The 27,181-nt window shown below is 36.8% G+C and overlaps 1 protein-coding gene across 6 annotated transcripts in view; it reads left to right on the top strand.

Annotated features, from left to right (window-relative positions):
* PDE4D (phosphodiesterase 4D) overlaps window positions 1-27,181 on the top strand; it is a 1,272,577-nt gene that overhangs the window by 759,215 nt on the left and 486,181 nt on the right. Inside the window, exon 1 of one of the 6 annotated variants that reach the window (XM_019743442.3) lies at window positions 8,797-10,084. The exons of the other annotated variants lie outside the window; for them this stretch is intronic. Coding sequence (XP_019599001.1) covers window positions 10,038-10,084 — 47 coding nt within the window. The 5' untranslated portion in view covers window positions 8,797-10,037. Of the gene's footprint in view, window positions 1-8,796; window positions 10,085-27,181 lie in introns of those variants that run through there. 6 annotated transcript variants of the gene reach the window in all.

The raw sequence follows: 27,181 nt of genomic DNA, 5'->3' as shown, positions 1-27,181 counted from the left end.
GCAGAAAGGCTCCCAGGGATTCGGGGATGCAACAGTTTGCTTGATCCTTCTCCTTCCAGAACAAAAATATTCAACCCCCAACAGGACACACAGTGGCCGCCTCATTGCAAATGGCCTGTGTCTCTGATCAGTGGGTGATTACTGGGGAGAGGGAGGAAGGTGAGGAGTTTATAGTTTCATTAACTTTGTACCTGCTTCCTGTATAAATTTCATTATTTTTTTTTTTTTTTAAAAGAGGCAGGCATTTCCAAAAAATCAAGGAAGCTCGCTGAGGGTTCTGACAGCACATGCCCAGCTGCTCATCTGCCCTCTTCCTGCTTTTTGTTTTTGCTCCAACCCCTGTTCCATCACCAATCTAAAAAGGAGGGGTCGGTGAGAAAAGAAGAGAATTCCTAAAAGTAAATTTACTGTTTGATCTGCTTTGCTACTTTATTTTGTGGAAAAATTTAAAGTACTTTTGTGTCTTCATCCATTTTATAAATCTTGGAACTAAGAACAATCGATGAAATTATGTTATATTCTACATTGAATTCTTTCCCTCTCATAATGTGCTTCCTGTATGGAAAAGTATAAGATAAAGAGCCAGGTGATTGGATTTCATATTAGTATTTTTCTGTCTCATTCAATTTGGGACATGTGTTGTTTATGTTGTGTCCATTGTACCTATTAAGTGATCTCTGTGGTCTATAGTGATGATTTTAGGGGTGGGACATGCCAATTATAGGGAGAAGTGAGCTAGCTGATAGTTTCAGGTGCTCAGCATTATGAATCCATCCCCACATGAGAACATTAAAAACAGCAGAGTAGAGGATATAAAAAGCTAGGTGAAGCAGAGGGTATTTGTCTATAGTAGGCAACTAGGATTTAACAACTAACCTTGAATTTATTTTGCATTCAAATGCAAGGAGTGCTTTACTTCATTATAATATATGAAAATGACTATCAATTCTATTATTCTAAAATATTGCGTTCTGGTTTTAATAACGTGTTTCCCCAAAAATAAGACCTAGCTGGACGATCAGCTCTAATGCGTCTTTTGGAGCAAAAATTAATATAAGTCCCGGTCTTATTTTACTATGATATAAGATCAAGTCTTATATAATATAAGATAGGGTATAATATAATATGATATAATATAACACAATATAACAATGCAATATAATATAATACCAGGTCTTATATTAATTTTTGCTCCAAAAGACGCATTAGATCTGATTATCTGTCTAGGTCTTCTTGTTTTCGGGGAAACATGGTATTAGGTTGGTTCAAAAGTAATTGCAGTTTTTGCAGTTATTTTTAACCTTTTAAACTGCAATTACTTTTGCACCAACCTAATACATTTTAATATTTTAAAACCTTTAAATGTTTAAATGATTATTTTAAAATGATCATATGAATATCGTTTTTTCTCCCTAAAAAATTATTATATCTTTTGAGGACTAAATTCTTTTACTCCATAGAACTAATAAAAAACATAGTGTTTTCCCCCTTCCTTAATATCTCTGTCTCTGTCTCTTTTTTCTGTCTTTTGACTCCTTATCTAAAACAAATTAACATCCAGTGAAGAAAGTGATGAAAGGAATTTGAGGTGAAGAAAATGATGAAAGGTTTTGAGAAATAGAAGAAGCTAATATTTTGGTTGGAAGTGTAATAGACATCAGTCATTACAAAAGAATGCTTTCTCCAGGACCTCTCAATGTGGATGTAGATACATTAATTGTGTGTGTGTGTGTGTGTGTGTGTGTGTGTGTGTGTTTTAAGGCTCTTGATAGAGTAACCATTAATTCAATGTCATGCTAATTTACTGTGGCTATTCAATATTACAATATAGCATTAATTTTAAATTTTTTGGCACCCCTGGTATATACCAGCAAACACAAAGATGAATCAAAATTAAGGAGTCAGAAAATCTACATTTGCAGATATTCACATATTTGAGCTAGAGTAAAATCAACATATACCATTATCAAGATGTATGATCAGATGTTTCATTTTGTAAGTAGACATAGCTATAATATTGATAGTTTCAACTCTGAGTTAAGTACAGCTTCTGGCCCCAGCTACGGTGTTTATGTGGATGTGGAAAAGTAATAAATCAGTGATCCATTTCTATTTTTAAGATATTGATTCAGTTAATATAGTGGAATGTTTGAATTCTTGAATATATAGTTTGCATTTATTATCTCTGAGGTTGAAATTGGATTTTTCAAATCTATCAGAGATTCTGTCTGATAAATATTAGAAACTTGGGTTGGATATTCTAATATGTAAATATTAACTACAAATGACTATTTATCCTAAATAAATACTAAATATGTTTTTTCTTCATTGCACATAATACATGGAAATATTCTCAATGAAAAGATTAATAAATTCAGAAATACGTAAAGTGAAAGGTGAAGATCCTTTTTCAATGAGGCACATTTTTACTTTCTTATCTCTGAGGTAATTAGTCTGTTGATGGTTTGGTGCATATTCTGGTTCTTTTCCTCTACATTGGCATAAATATAGATTTATATACATATTTAAATTGATGAATTCATATTGAAAATATTATTCTGAAAATGTTGGGGTTTTTTTATTCACCTACCAATACTTCAGATTTTTAGGAATCTGTAATGTTCTGTAAATCTGAGTAATTTTGATGATGCTGAGCCTTACCTTATTACATGAAAAATATTTTGACTCCTTTGAGTTTCTGAATCAACAATGACACAAAGCCTTTAGAAAAGTTTAAGGCAAAAATGAAATATAATTCCCAGGAGGGATTTCCAATATTACCTCATAGAATTTTTTTTCTTTTCATTTCAATTTAAGTAAATTGCAGACATAGTGAAAAATCTGTACTTATTACATTTGAATGAATTTAAAGTATATGTGAACAACATTTAAAGAACTCTCTTCACATTACAAAACATTTTTCTATAATTTACCTCAGTAAGTTAAAAATTGTAATAACCTATGAATTTGCTATTATTTCTATGTTACAGATAAGGAAATTGACCCTCATAGAGGTTTAGTGAGTTGTTTAAAATTATACAAAAAGTAAAAGGCAGAACCTGAAATTAAAGGCTCACATCTTGAGACTCCATGACAAAATACATATTCAACTTCTTCAAACTTGCTGTGGATTGTTTTTTCACATTTGATTTTTGAATAATAAATGTTAAATGTTTTCTTTTTATTTTAACATTAGGCATTCTAGTCCTTCCACTTCCAAGACTATTAAAAGTGGAATTTGGCAAGTATTCTAAATTATCCCAATTACGAAATATATTGTGTTTGATGATATAATATCTTTTTCCTGTAAATATATTATTTCAGATGAGAAGATTTAAGCTTAGGCAGTCTGATCCAAAATAACTTGTTATATTAGTTAAATCGTGAAAATTTCCAACACATTTGTTTGTTGTAGGTGCTCAAAATATGTATTTAATGCAGATCTTTTTCACTTTTCAATTGGTGGTTATATCCTTGATTATGAGAATATGGAGGAAATGAACGTACCAGCAAGTTGCTGAAATATGACACGGTTCCCCGACTGTGCTACTGAAACTATGTCATAGCTACTGAAACTATGTCATGAAGAGCTCCTCTTATTTCAGTTATAAATGTGCTGACCAGCATGCCATCGGACTTTGCTAGAACTTGCCAGAAGTAAGAAGTCGTCATTATCAACATGATCATTAGTTAACATTTACAATGTGCCAACATTGTTTTTGGCGCTGTAAATCACAGAGGAAGACACCGTTCCTTTCCATAGAGATAGGTTTTCTATAAGAATGGGAGAGATTGGAACTTGAATATTCTTTTCCTGCTGCTGGAATGTTGGGGTGTGGGGAGCATGCAGTCATTCTGGGTCTTATTCTATATATAGAATGGCATACTCACCTGTTTATTAATTGATGATATAGTATATAGTACGAAGAACAAATGTGTGTATATTTACTCATACATATGCAAAAAGTACACATAAATTTTTTATTGGAAAATTTTATAAATTATTGCTTTTTTGGCTTTCGATGAAAAAGTCGTATCTTCCAAGATATCGAAGTGACTAGCTTCTATTTCCTAAGATAGAACTTATTTATACCACTATTATAGAGAATGTGCTTTTGAAAAGTATGTAGAGGTATTTGTATATGCAAATATGTTTATAAAAAATCAATGTGTAACATCAAGCAATTAAATATTTTCATTTGACAACTAAGGGACAAAAGGCTTCCAGCCTTTCAAAAGAAGGGACACTATCCTAAAATATCTGAACTTATAATTAGTATTCATAAAAGATTACTAGGTCACCTTTTAGGTGATTTATATGTCATTTCATATATAAACCTACAGGAATTTTAATTTTATTTCATCTAAGCTATTTCACAGGCAATCACAATTGATACTGGCTATTGGTTATAGCAAAATGTGTTGGTGACAGAAAGACAGACATACCTAACACTTGAAATTAAAGTTACATTCTGAAAGTGAAACTCTGGGAATGAAGCAGGTAACTCATTACACCCTCCATATCAGATAAGTGACTAAAGAGTTTAGGAAACACCCAAGTTCAGAGCCTAGGGTGTGTCTTCATTGTGCTATTATGCTTGTATTAACATAAAGATATACTTTTTTCATTAGTATTTTACTTATCTTGAAGGTGTAAATTGAAGGGATTTGAAGATAATGGAGTCTTGAAACTGACAATACAAATATAATAATTTGCCTAGAAAGTGTTAATTTTGTATTCCTACTGTTATGTTTCTGTAAACTTTTTTTTTTTTTTTTTTTAACGAACCAGGCTCCCTTTTTCAAACCAAACCTTGAAATAAAACAGGGAAAAGCAGATGGCCTCTGATTGAAACAACAGAAAGTACCTGGCCTTTCCTTTGCCCTGCAGTGGGCCTGAGACAACTTTGTAAAACCAGAGAGTTCCCAGGAACTTAGTTTGAAAACAAGCATAACCTCTTAGCCAGGGCAGTAAAGGACTTTCATTCTTGGAAAGGGACATGGGGGCATGGACTAGTTAATAACTCTGTGATTCTGAGTGCACTAAATAATCTTTCATGAAAATGTTGATTAGAGTATTCTGGTTTACTCTCAGTTGGAAGTTTTCATTTTATCAATGAATTGATACTCTGTTTTGTTTGTTTGTTTTTGTTTTTCTTAACATCAGTCCCATATGAGGATGGTTAATCTGAATCCATCCCTGAAAGAACAGTTAGCCTTCTGCTTGCTGTGGGATTAAATATTTTGAAAAGAGACAAAACAACAACAAAAAAAGAAAACAAAAAAAAACACCAGCCGTTGTGCTCAGCAGAGCTTAAGACTACCCTATGGCTATAGGAACCTCAGCGAGTTTGTGCCAAACTGTGGTACCCTGCTTATAACTAACAGTCCTTTATTGATTGAAATGATGGAGCTAGGATCAGCCATAAAAGTCATCTTTTATGTTTATTCCTAATATTTCTTAGACGTTCCATGGAAGGATAATTACCTTTTTAGTAGGAAAAAAAAACAAAAACAGATTTGTATTACTCTAGTCCAGGGGTGTCCAAACTTTTTTCAACGTTTTTCACCAAGGGCCATAGGCGGTAAAATACACAAACAGCCAGGCCACTCACTCGAGGTGAAGTACATATTGCCTCACCTGGTTTATTTAAGTAAACTAAATATATTTTTGGAATTTGCTGCGAGCCAATTAACAATGGATTGCGGGCCGCAGTTGGCCCGCGGGCCGCAGTTTGGACACCCCTGCTCTAGTCCATCAACATTATTCATCTTTGAGAAAAAGTTTGTAATACAAACCTATTAGTTCTGCATAAATGTTTCTTGAAGACCGCACATTTGTAAAATATTAAGTCTTGTGAAGCATCAGTTTGTAAAATAGTGGTCATAACTCTGAAGACCTAGTTTCTAATATACATGGAATAAAAATGCTGTAAATAAGCTATTTCTGTTCTCTAAGTAAGCCCACTATTTTATATACGTTGCCTTGAGTTTTCAAAATACTCAGTTTAGGATTGTTTATTAATATGTAGTCTAAGTTCCATGAACTGTGAAATAAATTGCAGTTTTTCTTTATCCTTCAAGCAGAAATTTGGATTTTCCACTATTTATCATAGTTTCTCAGTTGTGTCCCTTCCTTCTAATTTGATATACCTTACTCTAGACCAGGGGTGTCCAAACTGCGGCCCATGGACCAACTGCAGCCCTTAATCCATTTTTAATTGGCCCGCAGCAAATTCCAAAAATATATTTAGTTTACTTAAATAAACCCGGTGAGGCAATATGTACTTCACCTCGAGTGAGTGGGCCCGGCTGTTTGTGTATTTTACCGCATATGGGCCTTGGTGAAAAATGTTTAAAAAAGTTTGGACACCCCTGCTCTAGACAGTTGCATACATAAAGATAGAAATAAAAAGTCGAGAAAGATCACTTTAAAAATACTCAGCTAAAATTTTCTCCTATCTAAATATGTTTTTTTACATTTCCTTTAGTTATCTGATGACAAAAAATCACGTTTTTTATTTTTTTATTTTTAAAGTGATTTGCTTATATCATTGCCCACAAATGGAAACAAAGCTGACAGGTTTTGGATGTTAAACTGTGTGGTAATTGAAAGAGATTCAGAGATATTCTTGGTGTCATATTACCCAGGGGTGTCATGTTGGCATATGAACACAGAAGAGTAGAATGAACTAAAAAAAAAAAAAAAAAGCAAAAAACAATTTTAAATAAATGATGTTTATTACAAGGAAAAATAAATTTTTACATCATTTTTAAATCTTTGCATTTGTTACTTTCACTGGAGATCTACTCTTTTATATAGTGTAAGGACTAAGTATTGGTTTTGATGTAGGTTAATGTCCATCATCATATCATCAACCTCATCAAAGAACACTGACCTGTGAAATGGAGTTCTCTTTCATATCTGCTAACATGATGCATAATGATGAACAAATACTATTCTTTTGGAGATTCATCTCCAAAATGGTCATAAGTGTCATCCTCTCTTCAGCATGATTCTATGAAGCTAACATAAAATACGTGTGAAGATAATTTTTTAGGAAGCACAATACTGCAAGGTATTATTATTATTATTATTATGGAGAGCCTATATTATAGTGGTAATGGATGCAGGCTTGGGGCCAGACTTTCTTGGTTCAAATAATGACACTACATGTTTGACCTTGGGCAAACTACTTCATCTCTGCGTGCCTCAATTCCCTCATCTGTAGAACAGGTCTAACAGTAACCCTTACCTAATAGTGTTGTTGTGAAGATTACATGAGACAATAATGGAAAGCCCTTAGTACAGGCCCCAAGACATTTTAAGTGTTCCTTGCTCTTAAATAATAATATTTAAATATCTAATATGTCAAGTTTTGAATTGCTGCTCTGTGATACTTGATTCACAGCATTCAAGTTTGTTAAACGTAGTTCAGACTGAAGTTTTCTGATGAAGATCACAAATGACTCCATGGAAGAGATTTATTATCTTTAGAAAGACGAGCTCATGAGGACACTGCCTAGGCTACAGGAAATCTCAACAAATATTCTTAAAAAGTTCCTTTGAAGCCGTGGTCCCATTTTTATGAACCTACAAGTTCCAACTGCTTTTAAAGGAATCACAGAGTTCTTCATCCTCCCAGAAATAGTTCAATTAGTCTCATTGTTTGATTAAAATGAAAACTCCCTATATCATGGCATTTTTTCAAGACTAAATTTCTTTATACCTAGTTTTGAATTTATGGGAAATCCACCCCCACTGCACCCCCACCTCTGGGTAATATTTTCTACGATGACAGGGCCTCACTAGGGAAATTCTAACTGAAGATAATAGCATGGTGTATTAAATGTTGCCAGCATTCCATTTAATACTAAACAATTACATAACAGGCTATTTAAATGCTTAAGTTAAAAGTGATCTATTAATATTGAGTACACTTCTACTGTGAAGTCCATTCTCTTGATTTCGAACACACACCATTTAAGTGCCAATGTACTATTATTACAAGAGTTTACTATTTTATTCTTGCTCCAAAATGGCATCAACAGTGATGGGGTGCTTTCAGGGGATTGTTGAACAGAATTTTTACAACAAAGGGACAAGTTTGAGGAAATGCAAAATATCAACAGTAGGCATTGCAATGCTTTATCTCAGCACTCCTCAAAGCTACACACCCCTGATCAAACAAGCAGCTTTATGGCATGTGCAATTGCAACTGAAGTATAACTGACTTCGGCAAAACCGGCTTCCACAGCATTTCCTGTCCAAAAATTACCATGTGGTCATCTGTAGCTAAATGGTTACAAATCGTCAAGTTACTAAGACATCACCACCCCAATATTTTTTTATTTTTTAAACAAAGGAGTCCGAGTGAGCAAACCTTGTCTTCCGCAAATCCTCTGACTTCTTTGATTCCCTTTCCTTTCATTGGGTAAAAAACGAAGAATAAAAACAAACAAACAAAAACACTCCCTGTAATATCTGTCTGTTCTAGGTGTCACATCCCTGTGGCTTATTTATAGTTTTAGTTTTTTGGGTGTTTTATTTATTTATGTATTTATTTATTTATTTATCCCTCCACTGTTTAGCTTGTCTTGCCTGGCAATGACTTACTGAAGGAAATCTGCGCTTTCAGGGCGAGCTGTTCCTTTAACCCCTGTGGCTCCCTCCGCCTTGCAGGCGAGCAAGGCGTGCTGCAGTGTCTGGGAACCCACCTAGAGGGCCCCCTTGACGCCAGCACATCCCCTGTCAGGCAGCAGTGTCTGCAGCCGGTAGGGCTGCTGCAGAGTTTATGTACAGTACCAGGGAGCCTGCAAGTGCCTGAGCCGCTCAGAGCCGGGCGGCGCAGCCCAGGGCAGACGAGGCGGCTGCGACGACTCCAAAGGTTCTGCTGGAAACTCGGCGCTGGGGGACCCCCAGCAGGAGCCTGTGGCCACTGTGTTTTAAAAGCATGCAAGGTCTGTATGGCTTGGGCATGAGAATCTTTCAGAAGATGTCAGAGCATCAGAGTAAATGACACCTATTGGGGAATTGAATTTGGGGTAACAAAAAACGAGAGAGAGAAAGAGAGAGAGAAGAAAGACAGCGGGGGAAGAAATTCTTAGACAACGTCTGACTTGCAGCTGGGAAATTCATTTTCTTTCCAAGGCAAAATATGAAAAGCCCACACATGGTTTTGATAACAACAAATTAAAGGGGTTTCTGCAGCGAAAAGATCAATAGCTTAGTCATTTTACTTAAAGAGAGCAGACAGCCTTATTCTGGTTAGGCAGCTGAAACGAATTTCCTCATGACAGCACCTTCTGAAGTCATGATGGGAGCTAATGGTAGTCCTGTCCTGCAAAGCAGAAATTGCTCGTTGCCTTCCTACTTGTGCAGTTGAAAACCAACAATCCTGAGATTTGGGAAAGAAGTTGGCTTTGATTATACATGATTTCTAGCCCCTCTGCCCAGGTCTTTGTCCAGTTCGTCTCAGAAGGCAGCACTGCGTTAAAGTGACCACACATGAATATGTACCTAAGAAAGAAGAAAAAGCAATATTCATTTCTAAAGGACAGCATGGCAAAGCGACCTGAAGTTTTCCATTTCCCTTCTAACACTTCTTTAACAAGGATAACAAGAAACTGTCTTTTGACTCCTTTTTGCCCACATTCCAGAGCCCTTCCTGTGAGGATGCATTCATTTATACTCTAGGCAGTTGGATTTTTACCAGGACAATATTTGCCACCGTTTAGGATTAACGATTGAACTGGTTATTTTAGTGTCTTGACTAACTAGGGGAACCTAAATGGATGGACCCATATCTGCAGTGCTCTGTGATGTTTGTTTCTTCAAATCCTGGAAGGGTTTTTGTTGTTGCTATTTGTTTTTGTTTTTTTTGGGGGGGGGATTTTTTTGGAATTCAGTACTTGTTGCAATAATTGCCCATGATAGCTGCTTAAACAGGAGAGTTGGAATTCATCTGTGAAAATCACTACATGTAACAAAAAACATATGAGACAAGGAAAATATTGATGAGAGAAGATCTACAAACATGATGCACGTGAATAATTTCCCCTTTAGAAGGCATTCCTGGATATGGTGAGTAATCAATATCCCCTTCAGTTTGTAAAACTCAGAATTATAAAATTTCCATGGCAGGTACCAGAGGCAGATTTGTCTTGAACAAGAATATTGGTATCAAGTAAGGATGAAAAGTAAAACATGTTTAAGACAAGATGTTGTCTGAGAAAGTAATGGTTATGCAACAACAAATTAGTTGTTCATATGAAAGCATCCCCAAATAGGAAGTCAAGTATGAGGACATTTATAATTGCTAACATTTCATGGAGAAAAAATAACAACAACAACAACAAAAAAACCAACTTTGAGGATGGCAACTATTTAACTAATAAAAGAAAAAAGGAGGTTTGGGATTTATTTTTTGCTCTTTTCTTTTCTTTCATTTGAAAATTCCCTGGGCAAAGACACACATGTATTTCTGATATCTAATATCCATTTGCCTGGCCTTAGGTTCTTTTGGATTTCTTAAAGAATATTAGGAGAAAATTTAGAATGTTGACTTAATTTAAACATAATACTAATATATGTTTGTGCCTCACATATAAGGACTATTTTAACTAATCAAGAAATGTTTCTACCAGAACAAACCAATGAAATAGAATTGTAACACAGGAATCATGAGGTGCTCAGACTCCCATAGAACTTGCTTTAGTGCGTTGGTTTTGCTCATATATTAATAATAAGGTTCAATGCAATGTATTAAGATCCCTGGACATGTGACATCATGTACCATTTCTTGTTAGAGTTTATGACTAAATGTGTATTGGAACTAATTGCTGAGATTATTATAAAGGCAAAGCTCATTGTTTAAAATTGTTGGTTTTTACCAGACCTTTAGAGGTGTCTGGGTTCAATCTCTCATAGCAGAAACTTTGTGAGTACGTGATAAAGGCACATTTTAAGGTTTTTATGGCTACTAACATGGTTTGTTTGGGATACTGCAATGTGTCTGATTTTGAAAGTATATTTCCCAGGTAAATGTTTGGCTGGCCTCAGCATAAGTGATAGATACTAAAATGCAGGTTTCTGAGGGTTCTCCAGTTGCTTTTATGATAGTGTCTTGAATGAAAGCTTCCTCCTATCAAAATCACATGCTGGTTTGTTATAGACGTTTTAGCTTATTTGATAAAAATCAGTTACAGAGAAGGGTGGGTGACATCCTCTGTCACTCTGGACAGTTGCTCATTTTCTATCAACACTCAATATATCCAGAATCGAAGTTGTGGCGTATCTTCCTTCTCTGCTGTCCAGAGCCACCATCCCCAGTCTCCAGTGTGCTTGCGAGGGAGTCTGGGTGACATGCCTGCAAACCTCGGTGGCCCACTTCCAAGTGCATCACAGAGTTCCCGACTCAGTGGGAGGTTTGGTGCCATCCTCTTGCTGGTCCTAATGGTGAGGGTCTGGCATCGGTAATAAGGTCCTTGTCATTCTTACAGATACATTCACATAAATAGTCTTTAACCCTAAGACATAAAGGTCCTGGAACAGTTTCTGGCATATGTTAGGTATTTGTCAAATACTTTTTTTTTTTTCTATTCCTTATTCCTTGATTAAGGTTAATTTTATACCTATTAAGATTTGTTTAGGGGGAAAATCACCATTCTCATTTCTATAAAGTGTACCTGAATATAAAGCAACAGTTTTTGTTCTGTATAAGCTCTGTTGTTTGGACCCATTTGTTTATGTTGCAATAGGTAGTATACACTACACTTTGCCTATTATTATAACCACCTTTTATTTTGTTGCATTCACCTCACTGCTACTTTTGACTGGAAAGATACGAGCTATTCAGCTCTGTAGTTTTTGAAAGAATGCAAATGTGCTTATTCATGCTCCTCTAGACCTATAATATGCATGTTTGAAAGCTGTATACAGAAGTTGAGAGTCCTGGTGATTTTCTTTTGTTCCTGAAGCTGGGTAACCCTTTATGCATTTCACTGCCTGACCTGCCGGTTTGCTGTTGTTGTGGCCAAATTGAGCCAGTGTGGAGTGTGAGTGTTCTGTGCATCTATTCTTACCTGGGCCCCTTGGAAGGATTCATTAAGACGAACTTGGAGAGGGTGGTAGTTTTTTCCAGGTGACCCAATTAATGTTATGTTTGGTTCTCAACTTCCCCAATAATTGTTGTTCTCTTATTTATAACCTCACCTGTCAATACTGCAGTAAGAGATTGTAGGTGTTTGTTGGCAGAAAACCTTCTTTCCCTTTGTCCTACTGTACGAGTCCCTATTGGATGAGATTCCATGCTCATGAATTATCATGCTAGGAAGAAAGGGTTTGCTAAGTTGTTCATCTTTTCATCCCCAAAGAGTCCCTTTCCTCATTCTCACATGCACATTTTTTTTTTCTTTTTTCCACAAAGAGGGAGATCAGAAGTTGGCAACAGACCAATGCCAGGGAAGAATAAACAGAGATGCATGCTTTGGTTTTGTGAGCTCTAGGTTTTTCCTCTCTATGAACGCTCTAAACCCTTTGGGTAGGCAGGGCACAGAGGTGCGTGTTCTTTTCCTCTTCCACTTTTTGAGGAGCAAGACGGAGGGAAAATTGAGAGACAGGGGTCTAGAGTAGTCTTCAGAAGTTTATCAGAGGTAATGATTCAAATAGAACCTGATGCACAGAGTTCCCCCACTTGGACTCTCAGACTCTTGCCCTCGGGCGGGCGGGTGTGTTGATAATTGAGCAGTAGCGTTACAAACCCATTGTTTATTGGTTACAAGTTAAAGTTAATAAGTGGTCTTATTAGTTGTCTTAATAGAACACTACCCCTTCAGTGCTAAAAGAGTGTTATGAAGAATGTGCTTTTCTTGTTTAAAGCTACGTTAGAAATATTTGCTGGAGGATTTTATTGCGAAGGCTTCTTTCCATTACACTTTTCAACCTTTTTACTGCCAAGCAAACCAAGATAAGAGATTGCCTCACAGGATAAATAAGTACTATATGGCTCTTCTTATTTTTTATTCTGACTAGGTGTGAGAATGTAGTGGTAGCCTGGGAATTCAGGATCAGGTCTTCTTGCATGGTTGGAAGAAGGGAAATGCAGGTCAGCTTTCTAGGAACTTAAATTTCATTTAGCAGCAATTAAGATGACTCTTTAAAAGCACGATGACATAGGATCATGCACAGGGATCGAACAAGAATGACATAACGTAGTGTGCCTAACCTATGTGTGTAGCTTTTTGCTTTACTTAAAAGTTACATAACAGCTTTGTATAATCTAATTTATAAAAAATGCGATCATTTCATGCCAGAAGCACCAGGATCATGTTGAATGCAACTGAATCTTACATTATAAGATTTAGGAGGGTATTTTATTTAAATAACTTTGTATTCTTTTTATGGTGAACTCAAATGACTGAGAGAGAAGACCCTGGGAGACAGAAGCTGAAGGCTCTTGCGAGAGGAAGCAGTACAGGGCTGCTAGCAGTGTACTCCTCTGAGAAACCTGAGGAAGGCTTGGGACTAATGGTTGTGGATGGTGATTAGCTGTTTTACTTATTTGATGATAAATGCTTTTATCAAACTCTCTCTGTGATGCTGAGAGATGACTTGGATCAAGAAGCAAAATGGGGTGATCACATACCTTGTGCCAATATTGAGGCTTCTTTCTGTTTCTCGGCTCCCACATCTTTTCGTTGGACTTTCCCTTTCCAGGTTCCTAATAAGGTACAATCTAGCAAATCACAGTTTGGTTGTTTCCCCTACAGAACAGGGTTCAAATAATCTACTAACCCATTTTGCTTTGTGTCCTTTGATCAAAATCCTTTATGGAATGAAGCAAGATATAAATCTCTGTGTCAGTACTATCCTATGCATGTATGTGTTTATTTTAATATACCGAGGGTGCCCCAAAAAACGTATACACATGACTTGTATTTCAAAAAAATGCATACACATGATTTGTATTCATCTTTTGTTATCGGTATATCTTGAGTATTACAATTTAATACAATTTTTTCCTTTCTTAAAATGTGTATACATTTTTTTGGCACCCTCTGTTTATATTTTTTTCAATAGCAAATCCCCTGGATAAATAATCAGAGAAAGGGAAGCTGGCCTGCTTCTTAATGAAAGGATAATCCTTCTTATCTAGCCTCTAAGGGTTTCATCTTTTAAATTTCTCTTCTCTTCATATATTGAAACTACAGAAACTCAACCCAGAATTGTATTTTCCAGAGTTTATGTTTTGCCTAATAGAATGATCTCACTTGTTTATGAGAATTTTACTGGGTGGGAGAAACATTGAATTTGATGATGGCGTATGCATTGAAGGGCAAAATGCATTAAGTCTCACGCAAGATAAGGGAGCTTTGCTCATTTTAGTAACCTAAAATTCTGCCAGTGTCTGCGTGTCTTCTAATGAGATTTTAGGTCATTGCTGACCTGGCCTCAGCCCCATCTCTTCCTCTGAGTGACAAAACTACCCAGCAATTTTAGAATACAAATACATACCAAACTCTCAGTTTGATTCTGAATTCCTGTTATGGCCAAATACAATTTTCTTGTGAACCCAATAAAGTTTAGATACAGCACATAATTATACAAACTCATCTTGTTCACTCAGTCCCTGGGGCTCAATGTAAAGTCAGCCATGGTTTAAGGTCGAAGTTCAGGTTTAGATATAATACAGTGACGGTGTTTCCTTTAGAGGAAATATTGATCCTATCAAACATATAATTTTTCTCTTGGCTTCCTGTTTTACTGTCATTCATTGCCTCTAGCTGCATTCTCCTTAATTTCTTTTAATAACATCTTATAATTTTAAAATGAAAATAAAAATTCATATTTTATTTTAATTTTAAAAAAATCGTGAAGTAATGGTATGATAGAGGAGGAAACTTGCCATCTTTAATACCAGTGGTCCTACAGCTTATGGAAATTAAATATAATTGTCAGTCCCAGCAGACTTTCCGTGGCAGTAAAACAGTGTACTTCAAACTGCTGACAGGATACATCCTCAATGGGCTAAGTGGGTGGCCCACGCCGGGGAGGTTTCAGACAACTCCTTCAAAAGGAAAAAGGGAAACAAATATTCTTCATCATGCGAAAATGATTAGCGATGAATTTGGGATGTTTTGCTTCTATAAATTCTTCACTTTCTACCCCCTTATTCCTGCACCCCTTTTAGTTACATCCACTAGTGCTGAAGTATCCAAGCTCATCGAAAAAACCATCAAGCCAGAGGAAAAAAAGTAGTTCAGAATTCTGAGACAAAGAAGAACCCAAGGAGATAACTTAACAACCAGCTTCCCACTTGCCACGGGCTTGGAGCTCCTTTCTTATTTTTTCAAACAATAACCATGCGTCACCTCTTCATCTCCTCCCTGGATCACACCCCTTAGACATTAATGCTCATTAATACCCTCTCTAGCTATAGCACGTTCCAATTTTTTACAATAGCTCCAAAGTGTCTGTAAGCCATTGGTTAACGGCTACAACACTTTCACTCGAGAGACTATTGGGTGGTGTTTCCAGTTGTTAGAGAAGTACCAGCCTATAAACATACCCAAGACAGCATATTTTAACTAGAGGTCATGTTATGTACAATTTTGGGCTATATATTTAGTTTTAAAAATGGTTAATCCAGATTCTGTATAGTCAGTTTATTGGCTAGAGATGAACACAACAAAAGAAAACAAAACGAAACAAAACACCCCTCCAGGTTTGTAACTGATTCTGGTGTTAATGCTTTGCGTGACCTTGGGAAAGCTCTCTGAGCTCTTCACCACCTGTTGAAAATGATTGCAGCAGATACTTACCCTCTTCATGTTGAAGAGTAGACTATTAAAAGAAACTCTCATAGCACATTGGTAATAATGATTTATTAGATTGTTAAACAATGACATGCTAAAGCCTCTTGGATGAAGTTCATAAAATATAGGTAACAAACATAACTATTGTACACTTCATGGAAGGATCAACAGTAACTGAACCCACCCCCAACCCTCCACCCCCAGGTCCATGCCACATGTTGTCACAGAAATTACACTACCTAATGGCAACTGTAACTTTTAGAGGTGGGCCTTATTTGAATCCCAGTTTGCAGGTGAAGAAATTAATGCTCATGGAAGGTAAATAATTTGCTCAAGGTCACATATCTATTACTGAAGGAAGCTGACTAACTCAAAACCAAGTCTGACCTAGTATTAAAGTGCAGTATCTTTTTTTTTTTATTGGGGAAGGGGAACAGGACTTTATTGGGGAACAGTGTGTACTTCTAGGACTTTTTTCCAAGTCAAGTTGTTGTCCTTTCAGTCTTAGTTGTGGAGGGAGCAGCTCAGCTCCAAGTCCAGTTGCCATTGCTAGTTGCAGGGGGCGCAGCCCACTATCCCTTGCGGGAGTCGAGGAATTGAACTGGCAACCTTGTGGTTGAGAGCCCACTGGCCCATGTGGGAATCGAACCGGCAGCCTTCAGAGTTAGGAGCATGGAGCTCTAACCGCCTGAGCCACCGGGCCGGCCACCGCAGTATCTTTTTATTCACCATATTCTTCTGTGGCAGATGCCTTAGCACTCTGGCCATGGACCTCCTGGAAAATAGACTAGTGGTAAAACGAGAGAAAAGAAACAGACTCACCCTGTTAGTTAGCAAGTTGTGTAAGTACATGACATGCCTGGGGAGTGCCAATGGCCTTACTCTGAGAATCCCTTCCTGTTCATGTTAGCACTATGACCTATACTTCAGCATGTCAGCATATCTTCTGTGTTTTCTCAGAATGAGAAAGTTTATAAGGATTGGAGGTGAGCCGTGTTCCCAGGGCCACTCTTGCCTGTCAGGTCCTTTCTGGGAATTAGGAAAGATGAATTAGAAATGCAGGCTGTAGTGCTTGGTGAATGGACAGAGCCTCTGTGCAAAGCAGAAGGTGTCCCTTCCCTTGGGCAAACACTGGAAAGGTGGAACACAGATGAATTCAACTTCACTCACCATCTCTGCAAGGCGCTGTTGGGCAGTGATCATACTGAACAGCCCTGGCCCTGCTCTGACATGGGTTCCACCCCTACCTTGAAGGGCAGTTATGACAGACAGATGAAATGCTTTTGAGCGTGCTTTGCCCACAATGAAAGATCATACATGTTTTGGGGTTTGCTACCATAATTATTTCTTTCTTCAAAATGTTCTAATTATAGGTTTTTAAAATTAACTTTTGCACAGTTAAAGAATATTGACATTTTCTGAAATCAGTGCTAATGCCAAACAGCCAAAGAAATATTTTAATCGTGAAATAGCCCATCTCTGAGCTGCTGAAAATTTGTGATGAATTGGAATGGAAAATATGGAACATACTGATTCGTGTAAACATCGGGATGTGCAGATAAATAGATAACAGTACTGCCTTGAAGATAGTCAAAGATTAGTAAGGAGAACAGCCAAGGAAAGACGTAATTACAGTATAGTAGAGAGCGTATTAATATACGTATATACAAAGTGTTATGGGAGTCCAAAGGAAGAAACAACTGGCCAGTCCTAATACATTACAGAAGTCTAGAAATGAGGAACTAAAAGTATATCTGATGGATCTGAGAATTAGCAGTTATTGGCAACACTTTGGAGAATGGTTTAAGGGAGAGTCTGGGGGTAAGTTATATTTCAGAGGTTTTAAAAGCGGAGAAACGTAGTACACACTACTTTCAAAATTTTGGACAAGGAAGAACGAGGGGTAGAAAGGAGGGGAGAGGAGGGAAGAAAAGGAGGGAGGAAACCCCAGTAGTCAGTGAAGAATACTAAGTACTGTTAAGGGTCAGGGAGCACGTCCCAAAGGAAGTGTCCAGATACAGGATCTGGACAACTAGTGAAGGACATGGTTTCCTCCAAGACAGGAGAGAGGAATGAGCAGATGGACGCAAACAAGGTACAGATCAGGTAGGTGAAAGGAGAGCCTGAAGGAGTTTTGATCTCATGCCCTCTGTTTTCTCTGGGAAGTAGGATTCGAGATCCTATGTCAGAAGGAGGACCTCAGAGGGTCAGGTGGAGAAGCTTAGTCAGCTTATGGAACAGTTTCTGTGGGGAACTGGAAAGCTGCTGAAGAGGGAAGTATGTGAGTGTCAATCAAGTTGGAAAAAGTCAGTGATGCTGAATGAATATGCCAAGTGATTAAAGGATATTTTGCTGTGCTTTTAAAATTACTTACACAAGTCGTCAAGGCAGGAAAAGGGGCAGTGATGTGACAGAAACGTTAGAATTCTTAATTACTAAATTAGAAACTGTGTTGTAATAATTAGATTTTCTCCTATTAATTGTGTTTTTAGGATTCCAGAGAATACAGAGTTGATTTTATTGTTGTTGTTGTCTATTTGGTAGTGGTGGAAAAATGTTTTATGAACATATTAATTAGATTGCGGTTCCCGTTTCATGACCTGATTTTGGAAATGTGAGATTTCCTAGGCTGCCTGGAAATAACTCTAAGGTGACAAACAGAAGCTTTAAAATGTTTGCTTTGAAATCCATCTTCAAATGAATAAAAATCAGTTGGAAGAAAAGTCAAAATGATTCATCTTTGCTCACTTTTTAATAGGAATCTTTCTGTGGCTTATGTTGAAATGTCCCAAATCCATATATATGTTACCTCTTTTTACAAAGATTTCTTCAAAACCCTTCTGAAGTTTACTTGAAAGTGTCACCAGTCTCTGAGAAACTTATAGAAAATAACAAAACATTATATGACTTTAACCGGAACTGATACAAGCAAGTTTAAATGTTTATACATTTAAATTCTCTTTTATGTTTCTATGATACCTCAGGGGAAGGGAGAAATTACAAATATAAGATATAAATTAGGGAAAGTTTTAAATAGCCTTATAATTTTTAGGCCATAATTATAAACCCTATAATGTACCATGAGTTTAGGAGATATTATGAATTCCTTTTATCTCTTCTAATCATCAGCACATTATCTGAGGTCTGCAGACCTTCCTCTTTAATATTCTTGGTTTTCATATCCTTACTTTGTACAGGCCTTTCTCTGTAGGATTTCTGCTGCACCCCTGAACCTCTAAATAAGTAAGGTATTAGGCAGTCCTAGTCACTTATAAGGGAACTTCATTCTTCCCTCCCTTTGAGTTTTCATGTTTTGTTTTGTTTTTTTAAATCTGAGGATGAGGAAGTTGAATTAAATGATAAATTTGGTGCTATAAAAATCTGTTTCTATATCTTATTAATTTACCCATTTGTGTCTTGTTTAAGAATAACTGCCCTTCATTAAAGGAAATACTGAGAAATAATACATTGATCAACAAACTACTACAGGACTAAACTCTGATGTTTTTCTGAAATATTTGGCTCTTCCTACAAAAAACCCTTAGTCTCTCAGCCTTAGGTATTTGGCTTAATTCCTTCTCCACAAAACTGCACTTTCAATATCAGCCTTTTTCATGCCCAATATCAGCAACTTTATGCCCATTAATGCTGATATTCACAGAAATATGTCCTATATACCATTTATGTGTCTCATGTGTCCATTTATTTGTTTATAACATGCCAAATTTTAATTATTTTTTCCATAGTACATGATATGGTTCTCAGACATAGAGCAGCCTCCATGTATGTCTTTTCTCTCCTGCTTTCATACATCTTGCACTGTCAAACTAAGCTCTAAACACATGATCTCCTTCATATCCCTTCTTATTGCTAGAAAATATATTGGCTTTGTATTATATACACTACAGCATAAGGGTCTGCCTCATCTGGCCTCCGCCTTTCCAATTTCATGAATAAACACTAGCTGGCTATAATTAGTATGAATGCTATTTGCTTAATTATTCCACCATATATGTTCCATATTTGAGTTGCGATATATATCCATTCTTTAGGGTGGAGTTTACGAACGTATATTTTTAAGTCACAGAACCCCTCGTTCAAGTAAAAGCTTAGGCAGTGACTTAATATATGAAATAGATATGGCAGGTTTTGAGGAGATTTATATCAATACTGCATTTTTTACAAAAATGTAGGTGAAGAAGCTGGAGCCCAGCTAGTCAACAGGCCCCACCGTGGCTCCCTCTACCCCTTGCCCTAGGACCCTTGATGGGGTGCCATCGTGTCTGAAAACACTGCCCTGAAACATGATGGACCTTGTATTGGAATATACGTCCAGCCTCTTGTCTTTTGCAATGTCAGAACCCCTGCTAATCCATCAGAACTTGGTCTGCTTGGTCTTCCCTGAACTCCAGGTAGAGGCAAGCCCTTCTGTTCTCCTGGAGCTCTTTGTGCTTCCTGTAGTATGGTTTTGTCACTCTACAGTATTCCATGTGCAGAGAGGTAGCCGACTAAGTGACTAAGAGCACTGACTCTGGATCCAGAGTACCTTCAAATCTGGATCCATGCTTTCTAGCTGTGTGACTGTGGGCAAGTTATTTAACCTCTCCCTGACCCAGTTTCTCATTTGCAAAATTAGGTTTATAATAGTTTGTACCTAATAGGCTGTTGCATAGATGAAACGTAATACATATAAAGTGCTTAGAAAGGTGTCTAGCACACAGGTGCTCCACCATAGTTAATTGTTACTAGAGCTGTTGTGCATATTCGTTGGGTTGGGGACCCTCAGAAGCCGTCCTGGACCCTCAGAAGCAGTCCTTGCTAGAAGGATCTCAGTGCGAATGGTTTATTTGAGAGATTATCCCAATGGGGGGCGGGGGGTGGGGAAGCAAGATAAGAAAGGGAAAAAAAGCCCATACAGGGTGTATTATTGATCAGGTAACTGAAGTAGGCAACTGGGATTCAGTCCTTTTGGGGACCTCTGGGAAATGCTGAAGAACTTGCTTCAGAATTGTCCTACCACAGGGACAAGGACACTGGAGGATTTATCCTCCAACTCTCATTGTTCATGGGAGTTGAAGGATGGGTAGGGGTAGATAGGCAGAGTATCCCCTGTGAGGAAAACAGATGGATATGTTTGGGAAAAGTGAGAAGACCATTCACCAATGGTTACTGTTAGGAGTTAATTCCTAGCATTTGCAAGCAAAGCCTTAGGTAGAGTATTGACCCTGCTTAGACTAGGACCCCACCGGTGTGGTATTGCTGAGGGGATATGGACAGAGCCTTGACAGTGCTTGCTAGATGACTGTGAACAGTATTACCCAGGGCTTTCTGCATTATTCTGTTTCATTTTCCCTGGCCCATGGACTAGGCATCCGTAGATCTTTGTGGAATGAGTGCATGATTTAATACATGGATTTTTTTCTTCTTGACCTTCAAAGCTCTTTGTAATTGTATCTCACCTAATCTATCTTTAATTCTCATGATTCCCAAACCAGATTCCTCATCTTTAATTATATCAGTCTTCTCACTTTTTCCAAACATATCCGTCTGTTTTCCTTACAAGGGGATACTCTGCCTATCTAAACCGTATCCATCCTTCAAGTTCCCCCAATCTCCAACAGGCCATCTCTTCCATGAAACCTGCTTTGACCTCAGATAGCTCACTTCTCTAAAGTTCCATTGACATGAAGAACACTGCACAATTTAACGTTCGCTTATCTGCTGACTGGTGAGGTTCCATAATTGATGCGTATTTCAAGGCTAAATAAAAAAATCCATATCTTATATACCTCTCATCTTTTTTCACAAACTTGGCCACATCATACATAGTAAGTGCTTTTAAATACTGAGAGGCAGTGACGCATGAGCTTTGGAGGTAGATAACCATAATTATATCCCTGTTCTTCCACTTAGGAGCGACGTGACCTTGAGCAACTGTATAAATTACTGCACCTTTTTTTTCCTCATCTAGAAAATATGGCTAATAATCCTACCTCATCATATTGCTGTAAGGATTAAATGAGATACTGTATGTAAAATGCTTAGCACAGTTCTCCTCAGTAGTAGGTGCTCAATCAACAGGATGTGTCAGATTCTTTTGATTCTAACATAGTTAATATCTTAGACTTTTCATATTATTACTCTTCCTTAGTTTGTCATTTTGCTATTACTTTGATTTTAGATGTTTTCAAAAAAGACATTCAATAACATCTCCAGAAAAATATTGCTATTTGAAATATTAAAATACTGAAATTTTGAAAGAAAAATAATTTGTCAGTTGAGCCTTTGAAATAGGTAGAATATGCTATATTTTTTATATTTCATTTAAAATATGTATTAGTTTAGATGATAGATAAAAAACTTAAAATTCCTTTACACATTAAAATAAGGTTTTCTCCTTTAGGTATTGTGAAAAAAATTTGAGAACTATTTTACATATTTATATATCTTTCAATCAAAGCACACCCTAAAAAGTTAACTCAAACTTCAACATTTTAAGGATCCTAGCCCTTTTGTTCCAATGTGGTAGAGATGGTGAGGGTTGGAGAAGTTGTCATTAGGGAAGGTAATTGTATTAAAATTACCTAGGAGAATTTATGCAAAAAAAATTCAGCTTTCGTCTTCCCATCTCAGTAATAAGGAGTACCAGAATCTGGCGGAGGCGGGGTGGGTAGGAAGAGGAGGTGACCTGTACATTCTAGCAAATATTTGAGGGTCTCTTAGCAGAAAATACCATGCAAGGGGTATATTCTAAAGCATGGGGGGAGCCAATGCTTTAGAGCCATATTGAACTAAGCTCAAAATCAACTCTCATGTTGACTGGCTGACTTTGAGCATGTTACCTGACTTTTATGAACATCACTTTCCTCATTCATAAAAGAAAAATACAATAGAACTGATGGTACTAATGACAACCAGATGTGTTATCAGTATTCAGTGAGATAATATTCGTTTGTTTAAACCTTGTCCTGTTCCAGGCAGCATTTAAGGCAGCTAACACAGATATACTACAACTATAACTCATTGGGGAGAGTGATGAGGGAAGGACGAAGGGAAGGGGGAGGTATGATGTTAATATTCATATGCATATATGATAAGGTGAAGACAATTACATTATTTCACAAATGGCACCAGAATCTCCTTGGGGAAGAGAAATGGCTTTGCTGGAAGAAATACTTTGAAGATTTCCTTGGGGTAGGAAGAGTCTCTGGCAGATTGGGCTGCAGGTAGTTGCTCAGGTGATCTGAGGTGAAAGCCACTCTGTATAATGTAGGGAGAATTGGGTCCTACAGAGCCAACCAGAATGGTAAAGATGAGGAAGAGAAATTAGAAGAGAGACGAGGAAGAGGAGAAGCCTGAGGAAGGCTGAGCACTATGTATACTCAGTCCATAAACAGGTCCCTTCCCAGTGACAGGAGAAAAAAAAAAGACCACCAGTGCATGTATGTCTTACTTTATTTCTCAGGTAGGCATGAAGTACTTTTGGAGGTGTTGGTGGCATGCAAATCAAAAAAGAGTTCTGTTGTGTTAGCAAGAGAGGTCAGTAAGCCCTGACTCCCAGAAATTATCACATATCAAGGGGTTGAGTTTTGGGATTCTTATTGGTCATGAAATTGGGAAGTTCAAATCAATTTTGTCTAGATCTCAAGAGAGACAGAGAGCCTTCCATCTTCTAGGAGTCTAATAGACCATGAGGTCTAGAGGTATACCAGATGGAATATGAAGTTCTTGCAAAGCTTCCTAGGAGCCAGTATAAATCAGGAAGCTTACATACAAATCCTGGTGTCCATTAGTATAAACAACTCAGTGGCTCCGGGGAAGCACACTTACTTCTAATAATAAGATTGGAAGGAAATTTGTCCTAAGGATGAGCATAAAGAGAAATGGGATATATGGAAATCATAGGAGCTAATGTACATAAGATGTTTGATGCATTTCAGTTCCTCCTTCCATCCTTTTCCTTCCCCACAAGTTTCTGTGAAGATTGTAGTATATTTGAAAGCTCTTCGAACATTCTAAGTGCTATTGTTAGGTAATAATAAAAAGAATGCCCATATATCAGATTTCGTTAAAAATCTAATTAAATACTTTTGAAAACATTGCGGTGTTTATAGAAAGATAATCTGAAGAAAAAAAAAAGTGTTCCTTATGAAAAATGCTATGTCTTTCTAAGTTACTAACTTGAAGTTAAAAGCACCTTCACATATTTTGAGTCCTCTCATAGTCCATCGTAGCACCTAGTTTTAGACCCCTATGTACGTCCTGCTCTATTTTTTATGACAACAGTTTGAAGCCTTGTGTGACTCTTAAGGTGATCGGTAGCTTAGAGGCAAATGTTCTTGAGTCTGTATATGGACTTTTGTTGTGTAAGAGCAGAAGACAAAGTCAGGGTTCTGAGCAGGGCTGCTTCCAATGGCATTTGTCAATTCATGTCAGTTTACAAGATTGCTTCCCTGTGCTTGAAATGTTTCAAGCACAGATTCATATAATAAGGAAAATGGGAACCATGAAAATGAATATGAAATGACAAGCAGCCTGGAAAGAGGATGTAGACAAATGCCAAGTCTTCTGGAAATTATGACATTCTTTACATATGAGGCCAGGTCAAGTAAATTGTTTTCTCAAGAATGTGTGATATTTCTCCCCCAAAACAGTTTCTTTGATTGTTTGGAAAAAAACAAAAAATTACTACATGAAACCAAAGAGAATGTAATTCCACAATACAGGAGGTAAAGAACCTTTGCATTTTCCTGTTTTCCTATCATATCTTCTTGTATTTTTCCCAGCTAGGTGAATTGGCTATTACATATTGACAATAAAAATTTGATTCTAATACTAGAATTTTATTCTAAGAGTAATCAAGTGTTTGACTTGACTATGAGTAAAATATCTCTGATTGACAGACAAGCCAATTTGTATAAAACAGCTTTACCTTGAGAAAATCCACCACTTTTAAAGCAATAACACATCAAAGGAATTTTGAAGATTATGGCCATTTTTCCCCCTTCCTTTCTCAGCATCTATTTTCATTCAGCCTCATCATGAGCAAATCCGTTGGGTAATCTGAATTGCATACTTTCCCCACTCCTTCTGTATCCTTGGTTTCGTCAGAGCTTCAATCAAGACAGGCAAAAGACAAAAGAAAAAAACAAACAAAAACGTTTTATTTCCAAGGAAATGGTTTTTCAGTACCTGGATCTTCATGTCTATTCATTACTGCTAAGTGCTCCAAAACTGCTGAGTACAGTGTTCAGGAAGCAACCAGTATACCAGTCTTATATCTATTGTTCTTAAACTGAGGTCCCCAGTGCCTCTTACATCGTGCTTTGCATCAATGAAATGATATGTTTAGGAACCTTTATGTCTGGCGTAGAAAAGAATCTCCTCCTGTGTGTCAAAAAAAACAAAAAACAAAAACAAGAACTCGAAATACTTTAGGGAGGAGCCAATTGTTATTTCATATATGCTGTGGTGCATATGAAAATAAGTACTTATTTGTTGGGCATCTGTATGAATTAGTCTGTAAAACAAACAGTACCATTTCTCTTGCAAGGAACTAAAAATTATCTAATTTTTATAGCTATCTTTATCCTTTTGCTAATTTATTCAAATGTAATCTTGATTAATCTATTATTACCTGATTAATATGTTTTTCCTCTCCACTGATCTTGTTTTAAAAACTCTATAGCTGCTAATTGTATTATTTAATCTAAGTCCACTATCAATGAACTTCCTGAGGTGAACATTATTCATCTTTCTCAATTAAACACACCAATATCACTGAGTAGCTGATTTTAGGTAGAAATTTGGCTGGCATTCATTACTTGTTATTTTTTTCTTGCAGATTTGTCATTTTTTGGCATATTTATCAGTGTTGTATATTCCTGAAAGAATTAATGTCTGAAATATCTGTATCTTGGTCTGTAAAATTGATAGAGCAGCATCAAATGGATCGATAACAGGACTGTAGATGCAGTTTGAGGAAATCTTATCACCTGCATTAAAATCATTTTGTTCCAACACAGTTTTCACAATCTACAAATGAAATTTTCTATTATTTTTCCATATTTTTATAAAGATTAGAAAAACATATTCTTTGGCACCTGAATTTTGAAGTATTCTTCAATTATTGATTGCTTAATTTTATATGACATTGTTATGTTTTAGGTAGGTGGTAATACTTCTCATGGGAATTCATGTTCTTTAAATGTCCAGAAAATACCAAGAGTTTAAATACTGCGATTAAAAAATACTCTCTTTTCATCATTATGTTCAGTTCTGATTTTACATTTGTGTAGTTAGAACAAACAAAGAAGGTGGGGTTTTTGTTTGTTTGTTTTTAGAATAAGGGAAGGATGGAAGTTGTGTCATCTGAGGGCATCTCTGACTGTGTCATCATAGGAGGGCTGTGATCCATGAATACTTGAAGCCTCCAGGAAGCCAAGTATGATATTCACAACCAAATAATAATGTGCTAACCTCATTCCCGGTAGTCACAGATAATGTAGTATTTGTATCTACCATTCAGTTTTGACTGTAAAATGTGGAACCTTTTTTGGAGATTTCACATAGCGACTTGGGCTACATTAATACAACTAGAATGACCCAAAATAAAGAAGAATTGAGTGCACTTGACTCTGTATCATTCAGACCTTAGCTGGCTTGTGCTGGCTTCCGGGTTGCAGACATATTGGAGAGGACAAAGGGAAGAGTGACAGGATGGGAGAAACTCAAGCCTTGTCACATGTAAAGTAGTTGAAGAACTGCAATTGTTAAAGAAAATGATGGAGGAATTGAGGGACTGGTGCTTGGATGAGGCTGGTTCTTTGTAACTGAAAATCTGAAATAGTGGGTGTACCTGCAGTAAGACAGACTTAGCCGCAGAACGGGCCTGGATGGTCTCATGAACAGAAGAAGCATTTCATGTGACATAGCCTGCATGGGTCCAAGTGGGGAAGTAGGGGTGGACAAATGTACACTGCATTGTTTACTAGGATCAAAATGCATGAGTAAATCATAACATCTGAACGATTTGTTAAAATTTATCTTTTTTTCTGGTTGAGTAAAAACTTTATAATTCTTCTCTAGTTTGCCCTTGTGTGTGTGTGTGCGTGCATGTGTGCGTGTATCTTAGAACATAAGCCATTCTTGACTATTGTCTTTTTGAAGAGTAGGTCCATATAGATAATGCATATCTTCTGTAAATTGTTTCCTGCTGTTTAGTAAACTTTTCCTTAAATGAGTCATGTTTATCAATTCCATAATATTTTAACCCAACTTTAATTGATTGATGATCTGTGACGTGATCAAATATTTTCTAAAGAAATATAGTGAAAGTGATTGGTCATAGAGGTTAATATATGAA

This window comes from Rhinolophus sinicus, chromosome 3 (assembly GCF_057876585.1).
Source record: "Rhinolophus sinicus isolate RSI-liver-muscle chromosome 3, RSI-T2T, whole genome shotgun sequence".
NCBI classification, from domain to species: Eukaryota; Metazoa; Chordata; class Mammalia; order Chiroptera; family Rhinolophidae; genus Rhinolophus; species Rhinolophus sinicus.
Note: the sequence above shows the minus strand (reverse complement) of the source record. Positions and strands in the feature narration are given on the sequence as shown.